Source organism: Malurus melanocephalus, unplaced genomic scaffold (genome assembly GCF_030028575.1).
Source record: "Malurus melanocephalus ecotype Western Australia unplaced genomic scaffold, MMel_1.1 scaffold_60, whole genome shotgun sequence".
Lineage (NCBI taxonomy): Eukaryota > Metazoa > Chordata > Aves > Passeriformes > Maluridae > Malurus > Malurus melanocephalus.
The window spans coordinates 2288940-2312384 of NW_026623292.1; the positions used below are offsets into that span (position 1 = coordinate 2288940).

Consider the following 23445-nt stretch of genomic DNA (forward strand, 5'->3'; position numbering starts at 1 on the left):
TTATTACCTTCAGATTACTTGTGGATACACTTTTGGGTCTGAAAAAGCAGGCAGATTTTATACTTTAATTAACTAAGGACAAGCATGCAGCTTTAAACAGAAGATGGCTGCCTTCATTCAACTCTGGATGACATCAGTCTTAGACTGATGTCCAGACAACAGTCTTAGCTTTTGTCCAGACAACACACTACTCTTAGAGGAGGTTAGTATCGGTGCTAAAACATTAGATTTTATCTAAAATTTTAAACACAGAAAGGTATTACTCTTCAGTTCTCAGAGCTCATTTGTGGGATCCGAAATGCTCAGTTGGAAAAAAAAAATAACTAGCTATATATGATCTTGTAAAATACCCATACTTCACAGGTAGCTGACATCCTACCAATATACACTGGTACAAAACCATTTCCCACCCCACATCCAAATCCAGAAATTAACTTTTCCTGGACATATGAATTGGTCTGTGCTCCAGGGAATAAAGATGGATTTTACCTTCAGCATTCTCACAAGAAATTCAACAAAACTTTTTCTCAAATAGCCCTGCCATTAAACATCATTTCTACTGCAGAGTATAGAAAAAAATATGAGACTTCTCAGACTGTTTATGTCCCAAACAATTGATGGATTTATAAGTAAAAAATAAACCAATGAAATCTGAACAGAAGCCCACAGGCAGATGCACTTTTATGAACTTGAGTTTCTACATGCCAAGAGGAATCATTCATCCMAAGTGTGTCAGAGTACTATGTTAATAAAAAACCTCATGTGATAGGGACTGTATTTCCCTGCAAAAATAAATGTAGCTTGCAAGAAACAGAGGATAACAACTGGGCAACCAGCTAAAGTCCTGACAGTCTGGGGAACTGAATTACGACGGTATGGGCTGATATTTCAACAAAATTTCAGGTCCTTACTACTGGCATTTTAAGTCCTTCCAGACACCAGACTGCTGGTTGCCAAAGTGGGGGAATCTGCGCCTGGGGGATAAGGATGGGCTCCATTTGYGCTGCAGAGACTGCTCCTCTCTTTTCCCATAAGGATCCTCAGAAGAGTTACATTGTAAACAAAGCATTAATGAAAAAACAAGTAGACAAGACCCAAACTTTGGYGACACACTATACCAAAAAAAGAAGCAAAATACCAAACCCAAAGTTATCTTTCTTAAGCAGGGACCACACCAGTGGCTTTAGCTGAAATTCAAGCAGATATGTAGGTTGTTTCTAAGTCATATATAGCTGGAAGAATAGAACCAAACAGGAGAGCTTAGGAAATRCACAGTTTTGATTGCTATTGGCAAGGCAAATTTAAAATAAATCCAAATGATGCAGCCTGTCGGAAAACATTAATGGCTGCATGGGATAAAAGGCACAGAGACGGACAAAAGAGTATCATATTCATGAGAGCTGAAGGGGGTAAGTGTGGCAGTCAAATTTCTATCTATTGTATTAAGGTGAGTTTTCTCAGTCATCCCACAGTATCATTAGAGAGCAAGGAATATGGGAAAGATGTGAAAAACTAATGTCAAAAGGTACTGGCCACGCATCTGCAGGTCACTACTTACCCCTGCCTTTTCCTCGTATTATTGAAAGCTCACAAGTAATTATTAATTAGTATGACTGTTATCATAATCCCTACTTTTTGCACATTCATCATCATTATGCAGCTAAATGTGTAGTTTTCTCCTTAAATCTTTTCCATATGTCAAATCAATCTCCCCAGACTCTTAATTATTTTAATGTTGATCTTGGAATTCCTTCCAATTTGCAACAGATTTGTGATTTAATTTGATTTGCAAAATATGCAGAGCTGCCAGTATTCCCAAGAATTAACTTTTCAGATGTCACTCAACTTGCTACCACCATGTTTCTTGGTGATTTATGTGAAAACTATTATTAGACTTCAATTTACTGTGAGAAGCTATTGCAGAAAAAAAACAATGCTGCTGAATGCATTGACTCCATATTCTGAAAAATGTTGTTAGGAAAATCTCTGAGACTCACAAAGACATATAGACTGGGGCAGAGGAGGAGTGATGTCTAGCAAGGCTCAGCTGGACACACCTAGTTAATGCCTCTTTGCTTCGAGTAGGTTTTTCCATATGGCCAAGTAAAAAAGGCCAAAGACCAAAGTCATGGGCTTTGAGCAATCTGATCTGGTGGAAAGAGTCCCCTCTCATGGCAGGAGGGTGGAAATTAAATGGTCTTTAAAGTCCTTTCCATCCAAATAATGCTATGATACCATGACTCTAAAGAACTACTTCTTCCCTTCTACCTATTTGGACTCTTAAGAACAAGCCCTCCAAATGTTCCCAGCATAGTCATAAGATGTTATACAAAAATCCTTCACCATTTTCTTTAGAAGTCAGAAAACAAACCCARGAGCACAAACATGATGGCACCAGGCTGTAGTGCACAATAATGGCCTCACAGACTTAGAATCTCTACTTGGTTTGCCARCTCCTCTGACTTCTAAGTTATTATTCTCTAAAAGCAAGAAGTAGCAAAAAATCAGCATGACTTGACTAAATGAAAATAAAGAGGAAAGACAAAGTAATCTGGAATGGATTTACCAAAATGGTTATGAAAAACAGTTACACAGTCTGCACACACTTTAAACATATATGTGAGCACCCAGTTCCACATCTGGCAGTGGTCCCACACAGCTTGGCACTGCTGTGAGAATGGACATCACTGCTCATGTGGCCAGACCACTCTTGGAAGAAGTAACCCACAATTTGCAGCATGCCTGGTATGCTTTTAATAATTTATCAGTTAAGAATTCACATGTATTTTCTGCCAAAGTACAGCACAATTGTAAAGGCTCACTGGTGTCAGGRTCCAAAGTTGCAGCTTACTCACATCTCAAAAAAAAAAAAAAAACCCAAAACCAAACAGGAAAAAAACCCAGAAATATGTAATACATAATTTCATAAACCCCAGGTGACAGTATGCACAAACATTAATTCGAAGATTATGGCTTACATACTAATATTTCCTTACATACTAATACTTCTAACTTCTCCCATAATAAATGGTAGAGGAAAAGACATCCACTGTGCTGTTCAGAGCAATGCTACCAACTGCAAATTACACAGCAGCCTGAAAGATTGGAGGTGGCACTGGGTTCTTCCTTGTCTCCAGAAGGAAAACTTTCCTTTTTCCAGCCAAGAAAACAGCCCATACAATTCTGTAATCCCATGCAAAGTAAAGATGTGAATGCTATTACTCCAGAAAATACCTAAAGCATTCTGATTTGATCCCGGCTAATGGTGATGGTGCATCAGCACACTAGTGCACTTGTAAAACTACACCAGCAGAGACTCCTGCCATTTTCTGCCTTCCTTCCCCCAGCACAACATAATCACATTTCAGGYTGTGGAAAGCCAAGTGGAAAAGAAATGAGACAATATCATTGTAGGGTACCAAAGCATGGTAGCCCAGAGCATATTTTTATGCCATTAATTTGCAGTTTGTGCACCCATTTGGCATATGGGTGCAACTTAGAAGTCATCTCTTCTTCTCAGAGTTATAATTGATTTCTGAACATAAAAATCAGTCATAAACAACAGCTTTCTCTGTAAATATAGTTCTGATGAATTCATTCTAACCCTGAGAATCTTGGTTCCAATATGAATACAAATAACAATATCTGAAATTGATGTCTTCATTACATCCTTTGTTGTGAAAATAAAAATGTTATTCAGATCTATTGTAAAACTTGCAATAAACATGTCAGGACAAAAGAAACTGGAGCTGTTTTGGAAGCAGCTATAGGCTGTCTAAATCAGTCTTTTGTGTGCACGACTCTGACAGAGATAGATAGCACAGATTTCTTTTCAAACGTCTTGTACAGGAGAAAAACTCTTCAGTGTCACTGATTTTAYGTCTCTTTTCTATTTTGATCAATGACTACTAAATTGTATGTATTCATAGGATGGAACAATAAGATATGTTATGTTAGTCTGCCAGCACGTTGTGGACATCACATCATAACCTCCCTAATCAAGGTTCACATATAATTTTTTAACATCTTCCTGGCCTTCAGCTATCCTGTGCAAACAATGACCTGTTAGTGCCAAGCCACAAAACAATTTTTTCCTGCTCAGTAATATTCCCAAGGATGTGCTACCAGAGCATCTTGTCCAGTTTACAGTGTCAGCTATTTTATGCACAGCTATCGTTCCATAACTGGATTCGATTATACAACATTGCAAGAAACTGTGACCTGAAATATATTTTAAAAATTTAACATTTAGTAACACAAAGGGTCAATTGGTGCTTGTTTGCCCTATCCTTGCTATGCCTGAACTGGATTAAAAAACAGCCTTCTGTTTACTTTCCTTGATATTTTAGCTGGCAAGTTAAACCCAGAATTGCCAATTAGGCAAATAGAGGTTTACTAAGGACTTTAAATTCTGCTGAGGGAAAAATAGGGTTGAATGAATACATTTACTGCAAACATTAACAAAATTCAAAATGCACTGGACTCTGTACATRAGTACTGAGAGATTTGGACGGAACTGCACACTCTATAACCCCTTCCACATAGTCGTGGACACATACTTAAGCAACAAACCAGTGCCTCCACCAGAGGTGCTCACACAACAGTTGTGGAATCAGAAAAAATGATGCTTTTTTTTTCTGACAGATACACTTAATGATGTTAGGTTCCCATTCACTGAAATGCTATCATCCAGCAGGGACTGAATCCTCATGGTTGCCTGTCAGTATCYAAAATTCACTAAAATGTAACTCCAGAAAAACTCCAGCTCCCAAATAATAGCAAGTGGCATTGTTCAGACAATGCCAYTCAGAGAGTTCAGACAGAGAGTCTGTCTTTTGCATGCATACACAGCATGACTTACTTAAGATTTAAAATTTTAAAAAACTTTTTCATCTATGTCCCTTTTTTAGCATTGATTTTCCCAGCTTGATCAAGACACAGGTGGAAAAGAAATAATTTTGTCACCATCAGGCTAATTTCACAGGAAACTAGAATTTACAAATGTGGGACCACATTCAGTCTGAAGTGTGAGATCTAAAATGGATTTCCAACACATTTTACACAAGTTTGACTRTCCAGAGCTCTTAAGTATTCTGTATTTCATAACAGTATGTTTCAGCAAGTATGAAGAATGTAATGTGTGGAGTCTCAAGAACTATCTTTATTATATTTATAGGCACCCAATGCCCCTGAAAAGTTGGTGATGGTTTACCATTTGCAAAATTCCATCAGAACAGCAAATTAATGGAAGTCAAGCAGAAAAAATATCACACAAATTTAGATAGTCAGTCCTAAAATAATCCCAATATTCACACTCAGTAGGTAGTGAAACAATTTCTTTACTCAGCTGAGAGTGTGGAAAATGTAAGAGTGATCAGAAACATACTGGTTGCTTCAGAAAGGACCTGCTGCGAGCAGTCTTTATAACTTGGTCCCTGAAGAAGAGGCTTACTGCAGTAAAACAGTGCTTCCAATACAGGAGAGGAATGACAAGSACAGATAAGACAGCATTCACAAAAATCATATGTATGTGGTTTGAAATCCATGTCCCTGACTGCTGTGCATGCTTGGGCAAGCAAAGAATGCCAGTTTATGAAGAAGCTGTTTCTGTACCAAAATACGTCATTGATGCTAAAAATGCCGAGACACAATGGACAGAATATATTCAGAAATGAACTTCACAGTGCTGCCTCCACATTCTAAATACTCTCATCCATTTATAGCCAGTTTCTGTTAGATAATACGAAGTTCAAGAAAGCTTTCTGGAAAAAGTATAACTTTTTATAGAAAAAACTAATTTGTTCCCTTGYGCACACAAAGCAGTGGTACTCTTTCGTTCGTTCAAAAAAAAAAAGCCACATCATTGAGTTATATTTTCTTTATCTGTGTTGTGGGAGAAAACACAGGAACACTTAAAGTCAGCCTGGCTCTCACTCTGATACCAAAGGATGTTTTAAATATCCTGTGCTTATTCCATAACCCTAAATTACCTTGCAATAAAATAGAAGACAGGAAGTCAGCAYCAGTCAAACATGTCCACTGGCAGTAGAGCAAGAAGGGAAGATACAGATAGAAGACTGACCATGTTGTCCAGTGGTTCAAGGCAAGTGGAACTCCTGCCCACCGAACTCAGGATTCACCTGGGAAACCTGACTGAGCCCAGAGAATTCAGAATGAGGACTCAGCCATTTTTAATATGTAGTAAATTTAACTCCATCCAAAGTTTGCAGAAGAGTGGCTGTACTCAAAAGAAAAGCTGTACTGCTATGGAACATGGAAACCAAGTGAAACGGCACTAATTTTGCCTGTTTATTTTCCTTCAGTCTCCTCCCTTCACCTTTTTAATCAGCACYCAAAACGACACAGAGCCATGAGACAATCCAGCCTACCTCCCACTTTCAGGCAAGTAATACGACCTACACATAATCCATACAATGAAAAGCACTAGCTTTTCTGCACTGTATTTTAGTGTTAATGCTGTTTAACATTTCATTTAGATGCTCTGTGACTCAAACAAATATTAAATTAAGAAGAATCCCATCAGTGCTCCTAAATACCACCATCCTGTTATTTCCTTCCAGAAATACAGAGCTCTTACCTGTACATGAATAATCATCGATGCGTATGTATCCTGTTTTGCAGACACACATAAAGGATCCTGGTGTGTTTACACACATGGTGTTCTCACGACAGTAGTGCCGTCCTTCAGCACACTCATCGATATCTGGGAACAAGGCAAAGAGGAACACAAGTCAAATCCAGCAGTATTTGCAATCTCTCGATACACTGCTGTTCACTTCCATCAGTAGGGGGCCAGACCAAAGAGTTACTGAATACCAGTGCATTTTGGAAAGCTTTTTGGTTTTCTCCTTTCAAAAAAAAACAGCTTGAAGTATTCAAACAAGGGAAGCACCTCAAGCTTCCTGTGAACAGCTGTTCGTAGAGCTACAAAGAAGATTACATTGGCTTACATCTTTCCTTTTGAAGTGCCTCTGATGTTATTCCTATGATTTAAATAAGAGCAAGAAAAAAATAACCAGGGTCCCAAACAACTGACCAACAGCCTCAGCACTGCAATGCCATCCATCACTGCACCACGAGCAGTCACCTCAGCCATCAGTACACAAACACACAACTRCATGCACACTACATGCCTTTGATCTAACAGAAACTGTTGTTTAGGAAGAAACTGTAAGGAACATGGTAAGATCTGAAAARACCTTGGAACTTTGTATAAATTTCTTTTAGAACTATAAAGTAGCCAATCAGTATTTTTAATATATATAAACACATATATCTATATCAGCAAGTTTCTACATACATATGTATATAGATATATACACTGTACAAGAAAGGAACGTGTAAGAATCTCACTCATATGAGAATGAACTCATATTCAACCTGCTGGTCAGACAGGAATAATTACAACATGATAAAATATTTGTTGGGGCAGAACACCTGGTGCAGCATAAAGTCTTAGAGCAAACTCCCAACAAAAATGACTGTAGGCATAGAATTCAAAACCTAATTGTGTTTGGTATTCTCTTGGGCTTCAAAATGATACCTATTTCTTGTAGTACATTATATGTCAATGCTAAGACAGAGAAAGAACTACAATAAAAAAAAATCTGCATATTATTATTATACTGCAAAGAAGAAAAGCTAAATTAATTTGGAAGTGGTCAGTAGCACAATGTTCCTGTAATACTAATGATAAAGACATCATTACCCAGAGATGCTCAGTACACCTATTTATATTGTCATGCAACGTGCCACTGAACCTTGCTACCAAAAAAAATCAAAAAGGCGGATGGTTGGCTTTCCTTTTTACCTGCTCATCAGTTTTGATTTCTTCCTTGTTTTCAATGTTTATAGCTTTCAGTGTTGAAAATAAGATCTCTGGATAGAAAAGCATCTTGTTGCAGAGTCTAGTCATGGTTCAAGACAGTAGACTGTATATATAAACTCAGATCAGGGTTGAGTTCTCAATGCTGTGATGCTAAATGTCAACATTATTAACTCCAGTACCTTGCTGCTGCTTAAGTTGTATGCTTACCCCTCAATTCTTCTTATCTTCCTAGTGTCTTTAAATCAACAGGAATTTACAATTACACTCACTGTCTGCTCTCCTCTTTASTTTGTGCAAGTTAACATCCTGAACTGCATGCTGGTTTTGCTTTAATTTTATAATTAATATACAGACAAGCACTTGCTTTTTTTTCGCCCTTTACATGTGAAGATAATTTGCTTTCCTGTACAAAACAATGTGACACACTGAACATTAGTGATTAGTAAGTTTCTAATTTCATTCAATTTAAGAAAAAACAAAACCATTTTCCATAGCTCTCTGACCACTGGATTCTGCTGGGGAAACTGGGGCCAGTTGACTACTAAACATGATGAAGGTGTCCACTGCAAAAGAATTTCATGGCTGATATACTTTGGCTGGTTTCTTTCCTTTTYCCCTCTGTCAGCATGGAAGAATCATAGGTCTATAAAGGTGTTCTTTTGGAAAAACTAATCTTGCAGTKTTTATTTACATGCATACTTACACAAATGAACATGTATTTACATGAACATAGGGAGCATATTAAGGCTCAAAACACTTTCTGTGAACCTCATCTAAGAAGACCAAAAACTAAGTGAAACCATCATAAAACTACCACAACTCGATCTGCACCGAGAGTGGAATAGGGCAAAGATCTCCTAACTTAGAGATTTTTGCAGAAACAGAGTTTTGCAGACACACAAGTATGCAGTTCACAAAAGAAGCCAGCAGTTACAACACACGCCTCAGCCTCTACAACAAATGATGCAACTTGTGTCTTGCATAMTTCCAGTTCACAATGCCATGTTAAATTAATTGTGTTGATTTGTATTTAAGTAACACATCAGTCTTCGAGTAATTAGAAGCCTTATGTTCTCAGCATCAACAGGCTGCCTAGAAGCCAGCTCTGGCACCCTYGGAAAATTCTACTTAAAAATCCAAAGCCTCAGAAGCATTAAACAGAACTTTCTGAAAACTGTACTAATGATTGCTTTGGCAGGTAAATAGCCACAGGAGACCCAAAATGTCAATGTTTTTTATTTTGCAGTGAAAAACTTGAAGTCAAAGCTACTTTGATTCAAACCTCCTAATTTAGAAGTGCTGTAAATAAAAGCTTTCATTTTGCCAACATACCACATATTGAGATTTTGAAAAACGTTTTATTTATAAATGCCTTTTTTTTAACCAAACCTTGCTTGTTCATCTGATACCAAAAAGAAAATATTAAGAAAAAGAAAAACCCAACCCACTACTTATCAGGTTAACTTTGATTAACCAGATTTGTTCATTTGGACAAATCTGATGCATTGTTTTTTTTCAAACTGATTTGCAAAGGTATTGCTCAGATTTTTTCAATGCTCACTGGAAATCAAAACTCCCACCCAACTCTGTCATTTCTCCTATCACAAGACTAAGTTACATTGGCACCTAAAGACCCTCCATACCATGGACACAAAGCAGATAAGAAGATGTTTTTACAAACAATTTGCAACTTTAATATTAAATAAAGATAATTAATACAAAAAAGGGTAAAGTAACAGTCAGATGAAACTCATCACACAGAGGTTGACCAAAATAAAAGCTTGCAATTCCATTTCCCTTTTGGCACTCCACATGCAAGCTTAATATACATTAGGTTAAGGTACTGCAGATCAAGGAGGACTGAACTAYGGCAGGGAACGAGCCCAACAAATATTCTCTTTCAAAACTACCAAAATAAAAATATTTTCATGCTGTTTACTGGTTGAAAACACTGGTGTAGSCTTTTATTCAGCTGTCATGGCATAAGCCTGATCAGCAGCCAAGCCCCATGCAGCCGCTCGCTCAATCTCCAACCAGTGGGATCAGGGAGGGAATTGGAAGGATAAAAGGTAGAAAACTTGTSGAATGAGATAAAAAGGGTTTAATAGAGAAAGAMAARGCTGTACACACAAGCARAACAAAACAAGGAATTAATTCAGTGCTTTGCAATTGCCAGCTGGTGTTCAGCCATCCTGAGAGCAGGGCCCCATCCCATGTAATGGTGACTTGGGAAAGACAAACGCCATCACTCCAAACATCCCTCCTTCCCCACACTGTATATACTAAGCATGATGTCATGTGGTCTGGAAYCTCCCTTTGGTCAGTTTGGTCACCTGTYCTGGCTGTGTCTCCTCCCAGCCTCCCAGGCACCTCCAGTGTCTTTCCCAGTGTGGCTGTAAGAAAAGCAGGAAAGGTGCTGGCTCTGTGTAACCCCTGCTTGGCAATAACAAAAATATCTTTATATTATCACTGTGTTCAGTAAAAATCCTAAACAGGCCTGTAAAGAAWATTAACTCTACTCYATCCAAAACACACGTCACCTTTAGATATAAATGCACAACAGAAAACCTTATGCATTTCCATATCTAAGAAATCTTACAACTTACAATTTATCTTCATTTCCTCCTGCCAAAAAGCTTAGTTAGCATRTTAATGCATATTCAGGTCTTACTGTTCAGCCAGTTAAGATACTGAAGTCAGTTCAATAGGATGAATGCACCATTCCAATGGCTCTACACATTCAACAATAAAGACTTGTGTGCTTGAAGTCTGTGATGTGGTACTGAGCCACCAGCTGTGATGTACTGACARCAGTGTAGTCATGGAGATCATCAACCTGCTCTGTTCCCAGTGGAACAGATAAAAGGGGCACCTCTGGGAAAACTGGTTAGTGCAAAAGTGTTTGGAATCTGCACTTCAATGATTTATTTATACTTGCAAAAAACATCAAAACCAGAAAAAACACCAAGAAAACCTGCCTTTCCTTATCCCCACAAGCACTCAAACCAAATTTATGCAAAATATATAACCACAAAAAAGTTTTCCTGCATCCCTTCCCCCCACACCCTAACGAGTTTGCTTCCCCAGAGTAAAATTTCCAGTTATGTTTTACARTCCCATTAATAAGAAGAGAACTTGACCTGCAATCTATAAATCATTGTTGACCAAAGCCTCATTCTAACAAACAAAGCCTCTCCTTAGGCTTCCCTATACATCACTGCCTTTATCCACCACAAAAGCCTGCCAGAACAAATGAGTCTTTACTAAGTAAATATAGGCTATTATGAGAAGAGGCTACTCCCAGAATTGAGGATCCTTTATCGATAGTGTCCTGGCTCCAGCCATTTCCTTTAAAACTCAATTGGTGTCCAACACCAGTGATCTCCCTGGTCACACTTAGAAAGGTATATGGTGGCCAGGGAGATACTCTTGCAGGATTTTTACAAAARAATAACATTAATTACTCAAAAAGGGAGGGAACAGGAACATGAAAAGCTTTATTTGTTAAAAAAAAAATCATAAATGCATTAAAAATTACCCCGAACACAGGAGCCGAGTAGCTTAGACCTWCAATTCAAAACAAAACAAATAAAACCCCATGGGTTTTATGTTAAAACAACATTTCTTCACAGCCTATAAATATCAAGCACCACACTTAACTGCTCAAGAGGCTAATGTTTTTCCACCTCTCTGATACAACTTCATCAGCACACCTCCATCCTGATCTAGGAGCTCTGCTGCCAAGAGCAAGGGCATCATCACACACTAGTCCTGTGAACCTTGGGCCTCTCTGCTGAGAATTCCAAGGATGGATACCAGTAACAATGATCTCAACACAGGGCTTTCAGGCCCTTAGCTTTATCACCACTGATCTGACCCATACAGAAAGACAGTCTCTGAAAGATTGAGCCTCTCATCTGGTCCCTGACCTAGGAAAACTGYGTCACAAAATAAAGAGATGCTACTCAACAATTAAGGGACTGTAATAATCAAAAGCGACCAATCACAGCAATCAATACCATGAAAAGATAAATGAGGATTTAAAACCTTTAGAACAAACATAACCTATCCATAACCTGGAACAGGATCACAAAATAAAAAAAAGTTCTGTCCATTTACTTTCTCTTTGTCATCCCTCCACCGACACGCCCTTTTCTCACCGTTTACCTCTGACATCAAGCTTGTCTGCAATTTTCCTCCCTCAGCCACTTTCTAAGTTTAGATCTGTCTCTAGATCTTRCTCACTTTGTCTCTCCTCCTGTACTTAGCCCATCCCTTCACACCAGCTTACTCCTTAAAAGAAAAAGAACAGAGCATAACCTTGCAGCCAGATACCACCAGCTTACCTACCTGTAAAAGYACTGGACTTTTTTACTTCTATCACCAAACACACTACCTTCCCAACGGCTCAAATGTTTAGCACACTAATCCTGGCTGACTGCTCTAATAAACATGCTCCCGGTAGGGTCACTCGCACTTTCTTGATGGTATTTCTTTTCAGCTTCTCTTCAATTTCACCTACACCTTCAAGATCTTGTGTATTTTGGTTTCCATAACACTATCTTCTGTGTGTCTCTTCTTCTGTAAAGCCTTTCTCACTTGCTGTCTAAGGTGACAAAATATCTTGGGGCTCTGGCACAGCCCTTGCTCTTCCTCCTACCACTGCTATTTCTAGACTCTCCATCACCTGTCAAGCCTGTTGTTTAACTACTGCTCTTACCTYCAGTCAGTCACAAAACAATCACTGCACTTTGTTTTGCTTTGCTCTGTCAAACCCACTGCAGCAGTTTTTCCAACTGACATATTCCACAAAGCATGTAACCATCAACTTCAATCAAAATCGTGTATTTTTTTCACAGCGTCCCACATTAYTTATTCCAGCTGACAGCACCACCATAGTTGTTATCACTCCTACCCTCTATAGATAATTTTCAACTTTTTCTTCTCTTTACACCCTGTGCCTTTGGTGCTACCAGCCAACCAGAAGCCAGCAAAAATTCTGGTTCCAACAGTAAAATTAACAAGAGGTAACATGTATACAGGTTATGTCCAAAATTGTTTTTTTGCTGTTGGGGAGTTTTATTACTTTTATTTTTGCCTACCTTTCTAGACCTATGTGTCTCTCCACCCCCAAAGAGAAAAGCACTAGAACCTAAGGAATCACAAATAATCTAGCCCTGTGAATCAACTATTAGAACATATCCCACATTCTGAGTTAAAGCMTACAAAAATAACCTCAAGCATACACAAAGACCAAGAAGAAAAGAGCAAAATAGYATTCCATTATTCCCACCACGCTCCTACCAAAAAAGAACTTGGTCACTAACAACTCATGTAGGAATGCATAGGGATGGAAAGAAGAATTGGAGCATTACTTGTGTATATTGATTTTTACTGCTTTATTAACAGACCTGTGGAGAACCTGTGTGAGTTGGATTACAAGTGTTAGTTAGCCTTGTTGTAATTAAAMCAGTAAGAGGTTGTTATATCTTGACTAGACTGTCAAAGTATCAATTAGACTAAAAATAAAATTTAACTATTGGTTCTCCACACAAGGCATATTCTTTCCTAGCCAATAACTAAACTGCACAGATAACACATATACATATTGCACACATCTCAGTACTTTTCCCTTCACGTTATTTTAAATCTCTGGTCTTTGCTTAAGTTCATGGTCTCTCTGTCCATCTCCTGCAACCTGTGAGAAGGCCATCAGGACAGAAAATACTGAAAATAAAAGCAAAGTCACTCAAGGTCTAGACAGAAGTTCTATATAGCTTTGCAAGGACACAATACAACATTAGAGCATTTCAGAAATATCATTTTTAACAGTACAAAGAGTTGTTTTTMTTTCAACTTGCCCCAGTTTTTGGAAAGGAAGACAGACTGTTGAGATAAAACTGTCCTTGTTAAAACATGCAGTAGGAAATATTGTTCAATAGCTACTCGTGAATGTGAGATTCTTGGAGGAAATTGAAGTCTTCATCTCAGTCTTGTGRAAACATCACTGGACTCCACACACATTATGTAGTTTTAAAAATACATATCACATGAAATTTTTGTAAACCAATATTGTCGGCCATCATGTAATATTTTACTTGGCAAATTGCATCTTCTTACTATTTAACACCTTATAATTAATTCATATAGTGGTGTGTACGTGATGAAACAAGTAATTATATATAGTTATCTGTCAGACATGAAAGCATCCCGGGAGGCCTTTCCTTAGGCTCSAAATAACTAGTCTGATAAAGCTGCATACTGCGAATAAAACGGATGTTGTATATGATTAATTGGTGAATTCCAAAAAGCAGAAAAGCTTTTTTCACTACACTACACAACAGCTCATAATCCACCCCCTTCAGAACTTAGTTAGAAAGAGGTCTTTAAATCTGAATTGCAAAATAATATTTTTCTTTTCTTATTTAAGTATGACAACTTCTCATYATTTTGAACTGTGAATGTCAAGAATTTCAAAATACTTGCCGCTGTTCATGTTCTTGTTTTTCCCTATTTTGAAAGGGTAATATGGAGTGTTAATATTTTTATACAGAAGCTACAAATATGTATCAGGTTCTTCTCAGGAAGACACAGCACAGATTGTACTGCACCAATTTTATTGGTGTTTTAAAACTCCCTGTTGGAATGYAGTAAAGACAATACCTGTAAGCAGTGGTACCTGTAAACAGTGGTGAGGGCCCTGTGTGTGGCTTAGACTGTATTTGGGGTTTGGGTAGGGTTTAAACCATGCAGCACTTTCTTGTGAGCTACCTGCTAGATTACTTGTTTTGTAAACTTACTTTGTTTTACTGACAGAAGTGCTGATATCACAACTAAGCTGTCTCTCAAACTCTGACAAACCAGTTGCACTTAATTTTTTCAATAGTCAGCTCCCAGCTAACAGTGAAAACTGGACCAAAGTAAAATAAGAACAAAACTAAGGCTTTAGTTTATTTTCTCTTTTGTTTGGGGTTTCAGGTCTATTTAATTTTAAACTTTCACCTTAATTTCTCATTTGAAGCCAAAATATATCATACGCTTTTATTGCTGGTGGAAAAGGGCTGCTCTCTGTATAATAAAACCTCTCCTTACCAGATATTAATAGCACAAAATTTAAAAGAGTTTTCAAGAAGCTCCCTTTATTATGGTTAGTTTCAGCTGTTTGTTTTATTGTTTGTTTTTTTTTTTTTTAATTGTAGTAACATAGTTGTCATTCTTGGCTATGCTGGATGATAGAATCATTCTAAACATAATTACTGTAGAAGTAAATACAATCAAATAACACTAAATCCCATCCTGCAATTTGCACACATAGAAACTATCCCACTGCTACAAGTGGTGGACTGTCTGTACCTCAGATGCATCACACTTTCTGAACGAGTGTCAGAGATACTGCTTGTGCACTTCAAGTTAGGAATAAACTTCATTATTTTCCTCAATTAAAGCTATGGCAGACAAGAAGGATTTGTCCCACTCTGACACATTGATGCATTAAAACTGCCTTTATAATTCTCCATATTTAGATTTYTAAGTAACATAATTATGGAAATAAGTTGACAGTGCTTTTGATGAAAAAAATTAATAATTGATATTATGTTAATACTATTTTATATTAATGTTTCATTTTAATATTAATATCATTTAATTAGTTTTTATTATAGATTCTTATTAGAGATAGAGAGTTATTAGAGATAACTTTCTGCCCTCCTGGAGTAAAAGTTTTTCTTTCTGCTTGATTGATTTCCCAACCCAACTCCAAATGACAAGCTACTAATTTAAACACTGCCAGCTGATGGAGATGGAAGTCTTTATTTCTTAGCTATATGTGATACTATTGACACTTTTCACTTACAAAAAATAATTTTTCTATGAAGAGGAAAGTGTGGATAGGCTTCCCAGGTTCTTCACAAAGCTGACAGTAGTGGAGAGCTTTTAAGTAGGGCTCTTACTCAAAAGAAATGGTGCATACCACAAAGACAGCAAAGCTAACAAAGTGCCCAGTACTGTCCATTAGACAGCAAAGCTAACAAAGTGCCCAGTACTGTCCATTAGACACCAAGAGGACTTATTAGAATATATTCTAATACTTTGAGGTTTATCTCCATTATGGAAGTCTCTTGCTTACACTCTTCCCAGTATTATACTTAATTGGAGCAAAAATAAGTTGTTGATAATGGTACTTGGCCAATACATTGGAACACATATCCCATGGCAATTTGATTATAACTATTTATCCTGTATAAGATTTCTTCTCCTCACTACAATTTGTRGAAATCAGATTAATTTTGAAAAGGTACTTTATTTTTGTAATACACTAGTTAAAACCAACAAGATTAACAAGAAGATTAACAACAGATTGTACTAATTAGGCAAGTGAAAAAGTGCAATTTTCATACTGTTGAGGAAGAGTGTTGAATAATGCATTAATGTTTTTAAGCACACACAGGGATAAATYAGTAAATCTTTCCAAACAGAATCATAGCACACAACTTTCAGCTAAGGCACACCTGATAAGGTCCAACCAAATGGCATTTCTAATGTGCTCCAGAAATCTCTGGAAAGAGGCAATTTCTCCTCTAAGACTGCTTACTTCCCTCCACTGACAATGATTCAAATCAAGCCAKCTTATTCAAAAGCAGATTTCTCAACTGAAAACCTTCTTCCCTCAAGGGACAATCATCAGTGAAGCTGATGTAATTCTCAAATCTAGACAAAGTCATTCAGTCTTTGGTCTAATTTGATCTGCTACACTTGAAACTGGGACAAACATGACAAMAGCAGAGAAACTAGAAGAGTTACCGAGGAAAAAGGATAAATTAGAATATAAATGGAAAATGGTTTCACAAAAATTGTTTATTAATACTAAATGGTACCAAATTGTTCAGATAAGTTAACTATGTTGTGGACTGTGCAAATAGTGCAACTAAATTTCCAAATATCAAAAAATAAACATTGTGGTCCACACACCCATAACCTAAATTTGTCATGTGTAAAGGGCTGACCCTGGTCAGCAATTTAGCACCCAGCAGCTCCTTTCTTGCTCAGCCCTCCAATGGGCTCCAATTTTTTTTAAATAAAAAAAAAAAGAGAAAGTGAGAAAAAAACTCATGACTTGAGACAAAGATAATTTAATAAATGGAGAGAGAAAAAAAAGTAATTCAGAGGTAACCACTCCCCAACTCTCACCAGCAGACTGATGCCCAACCAATCTTTGAAAAACAGAGGACTCCTGTTTTCACTGCAGAGAATGACATCACAAATCTAAACTACAGCAACACACAGGCTGCTACAAAGAAATTTAACTCTATCATAGTAAGATAGATATGTGATATAAAATAGCCTCTGCATCAGGCTAAACCCTCTTGATAAAGAAGTAAATAACCCAGTTTTCTCGGGTCATGTTCTGTCTTGTTCTTCAYAAAAATTACCGCATTCTCCTGTCTCCTTTCTTGAGCCTCCTCTCCTCTATTKAATCAGCAATCCTTGGCAGCACTTCTGAACTGACATCAGATTTTGCACAGACATAGCTGAAATATGCTCATCTAGATGCATCAGATTAGCTTGGTAGCCAAGAGTCACAACCTTTATCCTGAAAAGTCTTTTCAGCATAACTCCACCTTCATAAAAACAGTGGGTATTGAACACTGTTTAAAATATATTCCAGAGGGTGATCTTCCATTTGAAAGTACTGCAGATGTTGCTTTGGGAAAAACTAATTACACTTCACCAGAACACCTGTTTTAATAAGATGTTGATGTTAGGTAGGATGCTATATTTAAAAACACCTACAGCTGGGCAGCACAGCATAATCCATACACAACCTGTCCACAAAGTATCTCAAACTGCATAATAGCCTGAGGCAGAAAATAGGTTTAAAAGTATTTGGAATATGGCTTACAGCATGTAAATGAAGAAATACCAAKTCTGTAAGAATTGCTTTACACAATACTCTGAGGGAAAGCTAAATGTGATGTAAAYATTAACAAGCATTATTAATATGAAACAGAAATGTATCCACCAAAACAGTATCCAGAGACATCACACAGCTTTGGAAAAGCACTGTTTCATTCTAGGACAGAAGCCAAAGTCTTCCATCTTTCAGATAAAATTTATGYAGCTTTTCCAGACCCACACTGAAACCAGCTTTGAGTGGTTTTATGTTTTTTCTTCTCCTAAAGGAGAAGTACTGCCTTCTGTTTATTCTTTCAATTTTGATACTGCTGGAGCGCAAATCAGGATTATATTTAGTTAAATTTGGCTCTAACACAGAACCAATGACATCCAATTTTGCAGTACATCTGAAGTTTGTGCAGTGCAAACACAGAAACAGCTCTCATACCCATGGGCTCCAGTCATTACAAAAAACCTTCTCTGAAAGGCTTTGTGTCAACTCGACATTTCTATACCTGGCATTGCTTGCAATTAAAGACCAAATAATGGCAGAGTGGAGAAAGAGCATCTGCTGAGAAAGGGAGGCTGGGACCATTTCAGCCTTTCAAGATGAGGCAGAGGACTTGCTCTTACACTATTGCTATTGTGCCATTTGCTGCTAGTTAGTTAAATACATAAGGTAAGAATCTRCTTCCAGAAATAAAAACCTCTGCTCAAAGAGACATTTGGACAGGAAAAAGAGATACAGTAATAAAAGCACAATGATGAAGAAACCTTGGTATTTCAGTCTCCTGTCCCTAATCTTCTACAAAAACAATCTCAAAGTTTCAATTTGCAATCTTATTTCCCATCTTTCCAGCAATGATCCTCATGGTCAGTCAGGGACGGACAGTCAAGGCCAGGTCTGGACCCATATATTATCTGTGCATAGCTCAAGCGTGGTGCCTACACAGGCAGATTCACCCCCAGCTGGGAGAACCTCTCAAGAAAGGATCCAAACTCTGGGCTTTGCTCATGTGGGCAMAACTTCCTAGTGTAACTTACTCTAATTACCTTCAACATGAGCAAGAGTTCYTGAATCAGGAACATTTCAAAGTGAYGATTTCATGCATTCAAACATAATATGCAAAATTRTTATTTTTRTGTAAATAATRTGTCYCAATCCTTTATTCACTTATGCAAGTAAGTGCACTGAATGCAGTTAAGCAGATTCATAATTATCACCCAGAACCAATGTCATTTGTCCATACAGAAATGATTGGGCCAAGAAACCTCAAAAAATCGTGATATTGAAGTCAGGTACTGCACAAAGTGGTAAATTCTTTTGTATATCAGCCTCACATATGACAATCTACTCTGTGCTTATGAAACGTTTCGCCCTCAATGCTGATTAAAAAGTTTYTTKTTTTTTTTTGCTTATGGCATGCCTGGCAAGTTCCACACAAAGCAACAGATTCTAATGTGAGGAACGTGGAGATCACTAGGAAAGTACAATTTGGTTTTTTGCTTTCATTTGGCAGTGACAATAGAGTTGCAGGGAAAAAAAAACTCTTAAAGCCCCTAACTTCACCATAACTTAAAAACCTCTTAAAGCCCCTAACTTCCAGTGACTCCCTCAAACAGGAAATGGCTGATGAGTTCTCGGAAATGCAGATCTACAGCCTAAGCCTCAGCATAGTCACCAGGGACTACGGGATAAAAAGTGGTTGATGCTGCAAGTTACACAGCAGRTCCTGATTTCAGATGCCTCCTGGAACACGATGAAGGGCAAAGGATTTGTTTTGATTTTTAGCTCTGCTTCTCAAAACCGGCTTACATCAGAAGGCTTACCCAAAAAATAAAGTAGAAATGTACATGAAGCTGAATTAATTATATGCTCCTTTCATGAAAACAGACACAAATTCTCAAATCTAAGTCAATAGATGAGCATTCCCACTGATGTAAATCCACCTACTAACTCAAGCAAGCTGCAAGCATTAACTATGGCAGAGTTCAGCCAAAGGAACAATCTTAAAAAGCCTTGATTTATCCCATTTATTGTGCATCACCAGAGAATAATGCATGTATTAGGTGGGACTGCAGAGTACCTTAAAATCTAATCACAGATGCTTGACTTTCAATTTAATCTGAACAGAACTACTTATTAGCCAAAGCCCATCCTGCTRCCAGCACTTAAGCTTTACGGTAAGAATGGCCTGACAGCACACTGGTACTGTGTGTTTACAAAATCAGGGTTTTCATGAGGAAGAGCAACAGTTAGCACAGACACTGAGACGCTGTGCAGAGGACTTTRGCTTTCACTGGAGTGGGGATGGGTTCCTTCCACCTGATTATACTAGATTGTATAGATGATWCTCTTCTGAGTCAGTAGCTTGTTGCTCCCTGATACCAATAGAGCAACTCAAATAATGAACYTTCACTCAGTGTGATTTAAAATACTAGTGTCAGTCTATAGCAATTCTTACTTCCTGGGGAGWGAGAATTTTCCTATGAAAGCATGTTTCTAATTGAGGACCTCACATTAACTGGTCACCTCCATGCCAAACAGATTTTTTTTTTAAAAGAACTTAATTGGAGAGGTTYTTTTTAGTTGATCAACATGCTGCACATCAAATTCATTGCATTGAATATGTCTATTCCTTTGACAACTTATGAATCAATACATTCACCCCACAGTAATTTATACAGCAGTGCTGAGCATGTGTGCAAGGCTTTACCTTCACAGTAGGCRTTGTCCTCTCGAAGGGCTCGGAAGCCGTCTCGGCAGCTACACACWGCTCTGTCCTCTAGGTTTCGGCAGACAGAATGCTCCATGCAGTTGTGGCCTTCAGTGCAAAAGTCATGGCCTGTACAGAAACAAGCATGATTGAGGGTTAAGAAGAACCCAGGGATTATAAAACGTAGCTGTCAAAGACAGTCCTATCTTTTTCTCAGTTAGGTCAAAGAATACCCTTCTATTGACTGTGAGATACAGGAAAATAAATTGTACCAAGCATGAAATGGATGAAAGGAGTAGTAAAGGCCACCAGAACAGACTGTCTCTAGGTCTTCAATTCAATTTCAGGTTATAGCACTGATCTGAAGCAGCTGGATAGAAGGCTTGCTTAAATCCCCTTACTGTCTCCTTGTCACTGTTAATTACTTTGACAGGACATGTCTTAATTATATATTTCTTGTCATTTTCTTTTTTTGTTTGTTTGCACATTTATAAAAGAGCTTAATAGCTTAGACACTCAGCATCTTGTTTACTAGTGATATTGCTTTTTTTTCTTAGCCCTTTTTGTCCCCAGGAGTATTTATAAAATCCTTCTGCAGTTAATCAAAAGTATTTGATTAACATTGACTTGCTTTGCTTTACTCTCTCCTTATCTCTTCCCTCCCTCCACTGACTGAAAACTCTTCCCTTATGGCATCCTTCTTCCCTTATGGCATCCTTCTTTCCATTACAGAGAATTTTATTTTTAAAATCTCCCCTTTTAGCTGTCCCTATTTCCTATTTTCCTATTTTTTAATTTTTTTTTTATTTTTCCTGGGTGTGGCCATTTTTCACTGCACCTTAATTACAAATTTCTAAGATTACAAGGTCTTTTTCCAGGCTGGAAAATTTAGACTGAACCTTTCAACYCAGTAGGTTTCTTTTTAAATTTCTTCTGTTTGCTCTCATTAAACTCAATGATGCTATGCTGTTGAACAACATTAAATCATCCTTTATTATGCTGAAAAATCAAGCTGGTTCTAGAAATTGACTTGAAGCTTCCACAGTTTCCAGATCTGTATACAAAGGTGTCGAGCTTCTCTCCTTCCCTGTTTTCTCATTAATTTAATYTGTTTCAAGTTTCCTTCTTTCACTGAAGCGTTAATTGATCAAGCAGCAGTACTGTTTTCCAATAATTACTTTCTTCTCTCAAAACCACAGAAGACCTTGGGAAATGTGGGTCAGGCTCAGGGGACCCAGACTGGTGYAAAAGCAACAGCTCCAGAATGCAAGGTGACATCAGGCTGCAATACAAGCCTCTTGCAAAATAGCAATCAAGTATTTTTTARCAGTAAAGATTATTATTTTTATCATTCCACCTGGTTTCTGCTTCATATTTTGCTGTGAAAGAGCTTCTAACCCTAACCTCACAGAAGTTTGGCCAAACAAGCACCCCAAGCAGGACAGTGGCAGCAGAGATGCTTGGAGGTCAGGTCAAAGAAATCTTTTGTGCTTGGACAGCTCAGGAGCAGTGAGAAACAGCAGGCATGAAGCAAAAGAAGACAAGTAAGCAGAAGATCCCATAAAGGCAAAATGTTTTAGTACAGAGACCCAGTGACATGACCATGATAGAAACATCACAGACCTTTTGTGGTAYGAGAGGCTAAAGCTTTTTTCCTCCTGCTGTGGGCTGTCTCTCTGACCTAGAGATATGCTTAGGTAATGTTACCTAAATATTATCATTCACCACACCTATGGCACACGTAGTGCTGGTATCTAACACAGGGTATAAAGGAGCAAAATACACTTTTAATGCRTTAGAGGTCTCCAATACTTGACTACAGCAGAAGTAATTACAGTGTGTGCCAAGAACAAGCTCTGGCCATGATGACATCTGCTCTTTGCCTTTTTGTTGCTCTCCTCATTGAATCCTGAGTTCATGAAAAAGCAGCAGTCTTAATTSTGGATTTCCTGGCCTGTATTGGATTCTATCAGATTTTGACATTAACTAAGAAGATACATGTAATCCAGAAAGGATGGGGGCTTTAATACTGATTTAYTGTTATTATTAAGATTCTCAACACTTATACAGCAGCTGTATTAATAAACAAAATACCTGCTACTGAATAACAGCCTASAGCAGCTTCTTGTTTAAAGAATAAGCTCCTCACCTCATGGGAWGCCAAGCTAGCACAGTTCAGGGAGAATTGAAAATATTCAGCAAGCACTCAACTAACATATATTAAAATTTTCTAGCTATACCAGGCACAAAAAACCACAGAATCCTTTTCTCTAAGCTACTGCAGATTTTATAGAAAATTATCATTAAAAAATCCTTTTTGACTGTGACAAACTTGAAGACCTATCTTCTCTTAAGTTCTTTTCTTCTACTTTCCTATCCCTATGCTTAATGTTATTAATCATGTCCTTCATGTTTGCCCTGTGTAACAGAAACAGCTATAGCTGCACTCTTCACTGAAGTATGCCTAAAATCAGTCCAGGAGTCTAACACCTTCCTTCATGCCAGGTGTCAATTTATCTTATTTAGCTAAAGAAGATGCAATTGGTCACAACTTTGAAGGTTCTGGTGTTAGTCCAAACCAAAGGGTGGGCGGAGGACACAGAGCACTTCCTACAGCTCACCCTTGGTAAAAATCAGACTGGCTGCAGCACACAGCAGTGCACAGCATATAAAAGTATTCCCCAAAGCTTCTGCTTAGAGATGCACACTATAACCCCAGAGAGGAAAACAARTTATCCCAGCATTTGGACAACAGCATAGCACAAACTGTTCTCTGAAAGAGATATCTCAAAACACCTCAAAAAKATGCTGGCAAATATGGATATTTCTCCAATCTGTTTAATTTGGACACTGGAGTGGGTGAAAGGTAGAAAATCACTAATTATGTATTTGATTTCTTAGGCTTTTCACCCATTTTTGGCTGGAATAAAACATGTTACACAGAATTCACACTACTAAACATTTTACAAACAATTTACAGACATCACA

General features: G+C 37.8%; 1 protein-coding gene across 2 annotated transcripts in view; it reads right to left on the minus strand.

Moving 5' to 3' along the window:
• The window catches only part of NELL2 (neural EGFL like 2), a 133651-nt gene that overhangs the window by 51395 nt on the left and 58811 nt on the right, over window positions 1-23445 (minus strand). For both annotated transcript variants that reach the window (XM_057366158.1, XM_057366157.1), the window contains exons 12-13: window positions 20458-20586; window positions 6599-6724 (exon numbers count right to left, since the gene is read on the minus strand). In XM_057366158.1, coding sequence (XP_057222141.1) covers window positions 6599-6724; window positions 20458-20586 — 255 coding nt within the window. The remainder of the gene's footprint in view (window positions 1-6598; window positions 6725-20457; window positions 20587-23445) is intronic.